Source organism: Platichthys flesus, chromosome 7 (genome assembly GCF_949316205.1).
Source record: "Platichthys flesus chromosome 7, fPlaFle2.1, whole genome shotgun sequence".
NCBI classification, from domain to species: domain Eukaryota; kingdom Metazoa; phylum Chordata; class Actinopteri; order Pleuronectiformes; family Pleuronectidae; genus Platichthys; species Platichthys flesus.
This window is the reverse complement of record NC_084951.1, coordinates 4607448-4617526: the sequence shown is the minus strand read 5'-3', so window position 1 is coordinate 4617526 and position 10079 is coordinate 4607448. Positions and strand designations below refer to the sequence as shown.

The 10079-nt window shown below is 41.8% G+C and overlaps 1 protein-coding gene across 1 annotated transcript in view; it reads right to left on the bottom strand.

Annotated features, from left to right (window-relative positions):
- Positions 1 to 16: 16 nt before the first annotated feature.
- snphb (syntaphilin b) overlaps positions 17 to 10079 on the bottom strand; it is a 33338-nt gene continuing 23275 nt past the window's right edge. Inside the window, exons 4-6 of the mRNA XM_062391357.1 lie at positions 9074 to 9181; positions 7799 to 7948; positions 17 to 7652 (exon numbers count right to left, since the gene is read on the bottom strand). Of these exons, the coding sequence (XP_062247341.1) occupies positions 5636 to 7652; positions 7799 to 7948; positions 9074 to 9181 (2275 nt within the window). The 3' untranslated portion in view covers positions 17 to 5635. The remainder of the gene's footprint in view (positions 7653 to 7798; positions 7949 to 9073; positions 9182 to 10079) is intronic.

The following is a 10079-nucleotide window of genomic DNA, read 5'->3' as shown; positions in this document are numbered from 1 at the left end:
CAAAAACATTTCCTCCATGCTGTTTAATATAGGGTCTTCTGCTCTTTCTTTACACAGTGTGGTGGGAGTGTGAATGGAGAAGTAGTCTACTGATGTATTATACTGTACACACTACTATTGCCATTAAAATAGTTAATTTACAACACATTATCTGTAGATACCAAAGATGGCCACTGATTGACTAAACAAGGCTTTGAATGACCTCAATGGCAGAATGTTAGAAGACTGGATATAAACTCTGTATACATTAATTTTCATTACATAGTCTATGGAACATATATTCAGACAATCAGACAAGAAATAAAGCATAAAATGAAATCTCATGTTCAGATATTGACAACAACAAAAAAAGGCAAACTCCCCTCCCACCTCCTCCTGTTGTCCCCAGGAAATATTCAGCATTAAGTATGTCTAAGGATATACGTAGTATATAATCAACCAGTCACTGCCTCACATCGTACACTGACACAACCTCACACCACAGCAGGAAGTTCAGGTGTATTATGGGACAGAGAGGGGTCACTGCAGAGGTACAGTGAGGGACAGCCGAACGGCCTACCCTGCGTTACAAGGATCTTTTGATAAAGTGCTGTACGGTCAAGATTGATTGGAGGAAACTTTACAGTCACATCCCGACGAGTCTGAAGCCTCTGCTGGGACTCCAACATTTAACATTACTGGACTGTCAGAATCCCAACGAAGACCGCTGAAGCCCATGATGTTTGAATATTAATCAGCTAAATGTAGGAGATTTAAGATGTGACTGTCACCAAACCTGCTTGAGTAAGTGAAGTCATGCAGGTTTAATACAGGTCTCTCTAAACATTGAAAACATATTAAATCAAAGACAACAAGCTAATGAATACAAAGTCCCCAAAGTCCCATTACAAAAAGATTGATTTAGTGTTTGCAGGATAATAATTTGCCTACATTTGTTACTATCTTAAATGGAAATTCAAGATAAGCATAAAAGTAGCACAATTGGAGAGATTTAACAATAACCTGTGCGTAACTTGTATGTCTATGATCCATATTGTGTGGAAGATACACAAGTTATTAACATGTGAACAATATCGTGTTTATTTTCTAGGGAGAGTTAAAAAGGATTGTGTGTAACTTGTGAACAATTAAATAAAAGATGACTTTTTGCCAATAAGTTAGTATAAGATAAGATAATATGCAAACAAGATAAAAACTTGTGGTAATAACAACAATATAACATGTGCAAAAATGATAATATATGCAAAAAAGCTCAAGGTCTGTGTTAATTAATATATATATATATATATAATTTATAGTCTTGTGGTCACATGCACACTAGTTGCATCTTGTGAAACTATAATAACTCCATGTACAAGATCATTTAGAAATGCTAGTTCCACAAAAGCCTGTGTGCAGGAGACACTGAGCTTAACTCGTTCAAACAAGATAATGAACCGCACAAAATTAAAAAAAAAAAACTTTTAGGACTTTCGGATCTTTGTGAAACGCTAGAAATCCAACTTCTTGGTCATCACTCGTCTCACGACTTTACAATAAGAGCTTTGAGAGAATAAACTTATCAGACATATGACCACATAATGCAGCTGTGCATAGAGGTAAATTAACAGTGCTGAGTTGATCGCTGCTTCCCACAACAAACCTGAACTCCTGAACCTCGAAACACAGTATCACAAGTTCCCCACCTCCACCCTCTCTTCTGCTCTGACACCCTGTTTCTGTTCCCACAGCCTGTGTTAGGTGACCGCACCACACTCAAACCACAGTACAGTGCAGGCATACACTCGCCATCACTCTCATCATTTCTTTACACAGTACATTAATATTGAGATTAACAATCACATTCGCACACCTGCTCCCTCACAGGCTTGTATGGCTTTTTGTAAAACATGAAATTTCAAACTGCTAATCCACGTCAGCCAAGACGTGTGTCACTTACAGCGGAGAGGTGATGGATGAGTGTGACCGGGGGGGGGGCAGTCCTGTACCTCCAGGCATCCACTCAATCTTTTCATGGCTCGTCATGATTTGTCACTGATGTCTGACAATCACACCTTTTTGACCAGTTATCATAAACACTGCTCATTCTCTGCCTGTTTGGGATTTTAAAAACAGCATTTAGACTTAAATGTTTGTGAGAGCTGCTGTGGCCTGTAGATACTGTACATGTAGAGCTCAGATCAAAGGCTCCTCTCACAGATGAAAGGAAACTGGTCTGCAGTATTCACACGTGTTTGATACTATTTTGTACCTGAAATATCTGCATTTTCATATATGAAATTTCCTGCGGATTTTTTGTGGCCACAATCACCGACAGCACTGTGTCAAACTTGATGACGCAACAGACCAACAGGACATTTTATCTGAACTCAGTGGACACACAACACTTCCAAACAATCTCAACTTCAAATAATTGCTTAAAATTATTTAAGTGAACATTGTGCAAATATGCCAACCAAATAGTTAAAAATAACCAAAACAAAAAAAACATGATTCGCACTGTTTATTCAGTTCAGTTGTTGTTGGACTCCTTTTGCAGGTTTGTGTCCAGTTGTTTTTTGAGCGATCCACAGTTGGCGCAAGGGTCTCTGACAGTTGGCCGAGTTTTCTTCTTTCAGAGTCACTCACGTGCCCTTGTAACATTTAAAATCCAACATCTGCAGAACAGCAGCAAATCGACATGTCACTTTCATCGAAGTCCTCTCATAAAACACACATTCACACAAAAGAACACACTCTGATCCCAAATGTAAGCCCAAAGCCAGATACCTTATTATTATATCACATAGTGAGTGTCATGTAACATATGGTGTTGTGTCTAGAAATGCTTGCACAGTGGACTTGAAATACACACAACCAGAGTGACGGTTAAACTACACCACAGACGCATTAAAGTAAGCAGAAATTTACAGCGCATGGACTGAGCACGGCTCACTTCATTCAGATTTACATCAAAGTGTCACACTGGGCCAGTGAGTATCTACAAACAGATCTCTGATTTTACATGACTTCTCCTGTTCAACCACATCGGTTGATAATATTTGATGTTTGCTTCAGATGCAAGATACAGGGTATGTCGATCAATCATAGGACTGAGGACTGGCAAAATTCCACTCTAAAACATAATTTCCCTGTTGTTTTCAGTATTTTATCCCATAGACGAAAGCCTGTGGAAAATCCCCTCCTACTGCTCCCTGTGGCTCCACCCCCAGAATCTATACAGGAAGTCCGCTCACCTGAAACATCCCTTCAGAACAAACACACCTGGCTGGTCTCATGGTGGAGGCCTCAACGTTCAAAGTTCAGACTGTGTAAATGAAAAAGTGAGTTTGCCTTTTTTGGTGATTTAACAGTGGACACATTTGGTTTTTATCCTGGGAAATTGTGTTGATGTTTTGTTAATGGTTGATTTTGTATATCCTTAGAGGTCCCGTTTGTAAGATTTAGATATTCAGCTGCAACTTGCAACTCACCAGTAGATGTCACTAGATTTACACACTGAACCTTCAAGTAATAGATTGACAACATTTGAGTTAATGTTTTGGTTATCTTGTTCCAATGAAAGATGTATGTATATGGAGAAATATTTTATTATATTAATTTTATCTGCTTTTGCTGGAAACAACAAATATTTCCCTATTGACATATTGTATTGGAAACCCTGAGAGCTCTAATACACTCGACACACTCGAGTTGAGCCAGATTATTGTAGAACAGTATCAAACCTAAATACTCATCCTTTAATTTAGAAAGGCTTTTAAAATGAACACAAACAAACAAAACAAAGAGAGGTGTTGCTAAATCGTTCCAGCACACTTCACAGTGTAAAACCATAATTTATGCTTTATGGAAAAGTCAACCAGATTTGAGATCTTTTGGTGATGAGGGCCACGTCGATGTTGATGTGCTGTAAACTAAAAGCTGTGATCTCTGCTGTGGAATTAATATGTTACGTCCTGCTTCTGCCTGCTCCACCACCCCTCAGCCTTACACTCCAGGGAGATTTTGTGTTGTTATGAACACATCTGACCAGAGAATCTCCTACTTCTTTGTTCATAAGTGAAAGACTAATGTGCGTCTGAAAATGTCTGAACTCAGCTGTAGTGAGCTGTACAGCCGAGCCAGGTTAGCTGATTCTCTCTGCTACCTGCCGTTATGCTAAACAAAGCTAAAATAAACAAAGCTAAGCTCTTAACCAGCTGCTAGCTTGGGGATATGATATCAATCACTTTGCGCAAGAAGGCTATAGTACGCACATTTCCCCCGAAATGTCTAACTGCTCTTTAATGGCTCACTATGCGTTGGGGAGTTTGTTATATGTTGGCTGTGGACGAAGCTCCTATTCATTAAGTTTCGATTATACTGCAAAATCCTATTGAAAGAAAGAATATAAATGTGTCCCTTGGGAATAGGAATATAAAACCAAAAGGAAGTGATTGTCTGCTTTCTGTCTTTCTATCAAATCCTCATTTGGCGAATAAGATCAAACAATTGATTTCCATTGCTTATTCAATTCATTAATTATCCTGATCTGCCCTGACAATCAGTTTCAGTTTTTTGTCAAACCTCCAACTCGGTCATGGCTTTGTACTAAGTCACAACATTAAGTACAGAACTAGAGTTTGGAAATGTGTCCAAAGTCCTAGCAACTCTACATTTTACTAACAAGTTAGACTTTATGCACTTAACATCCTATAAATTGAACTTGTGGGGTTCAGGTTCCTCAGGCTGCTGAGGTTAGCCATGCCTTCATTCTTTCGGTCTGCATGCTAAGCTAAGCTAATGCCTGCTGGCTGCAGCTTCCTATGAACTCCCTACAGTTTATCAAGGGGAGTTCATCACTACTCAGGCTTTAGCCCTTAGTGAGAAACTAGTTCAAATTAAACTAAATGAATGGCCACCAGTACAAAACCACCATAACGAAAAAAAAAGCCCAATATTCAGAGTTGGAATGGGAACAATGGTGGAATCAGCAGTAAAATGTCTTCGTGGTACTTGGCAGCCTTACTTTGTTCAATGTATTTCTACCTTTTTAGAATCAACTTGAGCTCTGTGTCTGCATTATTGTTCTTGATCAGTTGATGACGTTAACACTCAAAAGAGAACCCAAAACATTTAGGAAATGTATGGATTCTGAATTAGGGTGGATTCTATTTGAAGACTATTTGGTTACATGTGCATACAACATGTACACACACATACCACATTTCATGTTCTCACTCATCTACACATGATCATTTTAACATGCCAAATGTGAGTCAGATTAATAGGTTGGCAGATTAATGGATCTTTAACATTTTCCCTGCACATAAAAACAAAACATTCAGAGCAAACATCCAAGCATTAATCATTCATTTAAGTCAGCTCATTCAGTTTTGCACAAGTCAGTAGTGTTAGCAGACATATTGTTAGCAACAGCAGGAATAAGTGGGCAAGAGACAATAAAACCACACACAACAGATTAAAGGTCAGAGATCAAAGTCATGAATGCATGTTTCCTGTTCCTGCAGCCTCTCTCAGCTTTAACACAAGAAATGTAGGACTTTCTCTTCTTCTCCTAAAACATATTTTGACCCATACCCATACGAGAGGGGCTACATTTAATGACCATAGAAGTGCTGGACGTATTCTCCTCTCATATCTGGGATCCACCCAAATCTCCCCCGCCTGCGGGGTAATGCCTCAATCCACCTCCCCTGCGCAGCGAGTGCAGTGCCACAGTGCAACAGCCTCGCAGCAGTGACCCTATATGATACATGGGCAGTCTGTCACGGACTGGACCGCGGCACAGCCATGCCACTGTTGGTACCACTGGGATGGCCACTGCTAACAGATCAACTAGGAAGTGACGACTCCAGTAGCTTTTCTCAATTGTCTCGGAGTCAGACGAATGTTCCTGCTCTGCTGCGGCACCCTCTGCTGTGACTTTTTCTTTAGTTTTATTCTCGTCTTCATCCTCATCGTTAACCTCTACGACAGTGATGCCAGCTATCTCCTCATGGGAAGCAGATCTCCTCGGCTGGGAGGTATGTGGCATCTCTACGCCTGGTGATAATTCTGACTGACTTGGACTCAGCTGTGCTGTCTCGACTTGAGTTGATCCTGCGGATAGACCTACTTCTTCCGCGGTGAGGTTTTTCTTTGTTTTTCCATTCTGCCTGCTCTCTCCACAACATCCTGCAAATTTAAGCTCATCATGCATCCCTGATGATGTTTCTGATAAGTCACACAGTTTTTCTGATTCCGCCTCCTCCACTGCACCTTGCCTTTCAACCTCAGTTCCTCCTACTGCGCCCTGCCTCTGATTCACATCACCCTCCGGCTTGATCAATGTTGTGTCATTATGCATCTCTGTTGATTCAGCATTTGCATATGTTGCATTCTCTCTCTTTTCCATCTCCTCCTTTTCCTCTTCCTCCACTCCCTCTTTGCCGACACATGAAGGTCTCTCCAGTGTGAATGTCATAGTAGCAGACCGTGGTAAAGGAGAGACCAATGTTGTTTTGGAGGCCGGGATTGGCTCTGTTGCTGTACTCATTAAAGTCGCTGTGGTCACTGAAGTTGTGGTGGTGATGGAGTCTAGGTCCTCCTCCCCCTCATCAGACATCCAGGTGGAGGTAGGGCTGCAAGCCTGAGAGCGAAAAGTGCGTTGCTCTGCAATGGTATCTAGATCAGAGGGGTAACCTGCTGTAGCAGGAATGGGGCAACTTTCAGTCTGAATGCCCATTTCTCGAAGGGGATGCAGGTACAGGTGGTGGTGGGACAGGCAGGGGTGGCTCATACAGCCCACTTCACCCAGGCCACAACGAAAGGGCATAATCCGTTCACTTGTGCACAGCTTCTCGTAGGTGGATGAGTGTGGCATAGTGTGGGGAACAGAGTGGGACAAATTGTGAGGGAAAGAACGAGGTAAGGTATGGGAGTAGGTGTGAGGCAGAGAGTTGGGCAGAGAGTTGGGCAAAGAGTTGGGCAGCGAGTTGGGCATATAGTTGGGCAGAGACTGGGAGAAGGTTTGTGTGTAGGAGTTGAGTAGTGCTGCTGTTTCCTCAGAGAGAAAGGCAGCCTCCAGCAGCAAATCGGCCCGGCTGGGAATGCTGCTCTCCCCACAGCACACAAAGCCACTGTCCTGGGTGCCATCACCTGACAAACAAGGGAAGTCATGTCCATTGCCATTCTGATCTGCCTGATCAGTGAGCTTAGTGTAGGTGGAGCTCCGGGTCAGAGAACGCGCTGGAGAACCATCGCAGGAGCAAGACCCCCTGCCTCCTATTCCAGGTTTGGGTATTCCCCCTGGACTCTCCCCAGATACTGATGCTGGCGCGGAACCCCCAACACGGGTTCGATAGCCTGGTAAGACCTCCCCCTCTTTGGCTAATCCAGCCTGGGCTAACTCCATATTGAGCAAAAGGTTCTCAAGCTTGTGGTTCTGAGTGTTAATGTCCTGGAAGTACTTCTGGACCCCTATATCCCCACTGGATCCTCCTGCATCACTGAGCCTCAACCGTACAGTGTCCACAGCCTGTTTGAGCTGCTGGATCTCCTGACGCGCCTCCTTCAGGGCCAGCTGAGCCTCTACACGGTGACACTCCTCCTCAACCCAGTCTTCCTGCATCCTGTAAAGCTGGCCTCTCAGCGAATCTATCTCTGTGTCCCTATGAGGATGAAAAGGGACAGGAGAAAAGAAAGCAGGAATATAAGTGAGTAGGAAGGATAAAGATTTTAGCTAGGGAAAACCCAACAAATTAAACAGTCTTTTTGATCAAGTTTGATAATTTCTACTCCCCTCTAAGTATCTCACCTGTCTTGCAGTGTGGTTATGGTTTCCTTTAGCCTGGACCGCAGGTGTCGGATACACACCTCCTTCTGCTGTAGGGGTGTGAGGTACTGCTCTGGTGGAGGTGGCCGAATACCATGGTTGTCTGTACATGAAGTGTACTTCTGGTGACGTCTAGGAAACACAGGGCAGGTAAATCAAGAGACTGATGGTGTTTCTGGGTAGAGCTGCTCTTCAAACTTAAGTGTTGCAAGTTTATATTCTTTATGTCTTGAAACCACTTGAGGGTTGGATTAAAAGAAACCTAAATATTTTTATTTGTACTGAACAAGTCTATTATATTGCAAACTGTGTGTTTTGGTGCAAATAACTGATCCTGCCTACTTTTAAACCTAGAATGGGTGATGTTTTGGTCCACTTGCGAGCAGAAAAATACTGACTTATCATCTTGCAGGACATACATTTTACCCAGCCAACAAATTATCTAAAAGGGGTTTACATCAAACAAACATGGAGCAATTTGTATTTGTGCCCCACTGACAGATACAAAGCCAATATCACTCCCTTGTTCCTTGTCAAGGGGGTTATTTTTTCACCCCTGTCCCTTTGTTCGTTGGTGTGTTGGGATGTTTGTAAGCAATGAAACTTGTTGGATTAATGCAGTATGGATCAGGGAAGAATGCATTGAACTTGGTGTGGATCTGAATCAGAGGCCAGATCAAGAAATGTTCTTTCATTGTCAGATAGGGTGTTTGTTTTTTGACATTTTTACAGATTTCCAAGGGCATAACTCATGAATCTTGATTAAAAGCATCAGGCATGTTTAAAGGACTAGACAGAGAAAGACATTTGGTTTTGATCTTCACCAGTTTATTATGGAAATGTCACAGGCTCTTTAGGAGCCATGTGCTGCTCACTAGCTGGCTATTGTGCTGTCCAGTAGTTTACCGAGATTAATTTGTATAACTTTGTTGCTTCCTGTCCATGGAAGATAATTATCATCACTATTTTGATGACACAAGGTGTTTGATTTCCTATTAAATCCTTTTGCTTGTGTGATATAATCACTAAAAAGCAGAGGGAGACAGACGCTGTAAAATTAGACCCTGAATCCAGGCTAGTGAATTGCTGCCCACTTCTTGTTGAGTGATTTCGATAATTAAGTGACAATGACAGAGCAGGTCGTCTGATCATCAGGCTAATTAAACAGCAAGGGAATGGAAATATGTTCACTTTTGGATTGAACTGCATGCAATCATCAGTTTTACTGAGCATGCCATGCAATGTGTGATGCCTCACCCTTTGGTTGGGCTGCAGTCGCTGCCTTTACAAGAGCCTGAGTTGCTGCTGCTGCTGAAAGAGGCGTTGCCATAGGGATCTCTATTACTGGGTGTGGCAGGAGTCCGCCTGGTTCAAAGTAAGAGGAAACGTGTTAATCTCACGGATCACAACCCTCTTCCACTCTCCCATATTAGTCCAGGATTGAGTCAAACTACCTTATTCAATGTAAACATTCAGTCAGTTATAGTCTGTATATGGGGCATCAGGTGGTCACTAGGGGTAAGACCAATCTACTCCTTTAGTAACTAGTACTAGTCCCCAGTTTTCCAAAACAAGATATCTTTCATACTAGTCAACTCCCTGAAATGATCTGAGATAGACCTGTTTTTATTATCATGGAATATCCCTGGGAATTTAGGGTAACTAGCTAAAGTTAGCTGCTAAATCAGTGGAAGAGTTGTGTTTCTCTAAAAGGTAAAGATGCTGTAAGAAAACCCAAAACAGTAAATTATCTATTTTGAGACTTGGTCAGCTTGAGAGTGGTAATAGGCTTCTGAATGTAGACACTGAGGTGACAGTGAACTCTGTGATCTGCAAACATGACATTATTTGAATGCAAAAAGTCTAAAGTTGCAAAAGTCTAAAGTTCACTATCATGCAAGTACAACACAGATATGCCCAAATACCCACAGACACGTTACAAACACTACCCATAGACGGTCCTGCCTGAGACACACACACTTCCTTTTGCACTGACGGTGATGTTGCAGTTTGTTGCAAAAAGACAATGTGCTGTGCAAAGATGGAAACCAAACCAAATATCAAAAACAAATAACCCGCTCAATGACATAACTAAAAGAAACATAAATCAAAAGAAACAACAGAGTATGAAAAACAGAAGAGTATAAACAAACTGAAAGGACCAAGCAAGAGATACAGGTCAGCGTAGTCATGACAGTGAGGAAACAATTCAGTTTTCCACAAAATAACATAATGAAACATTCCCAACAGTCAAACAGTCTCA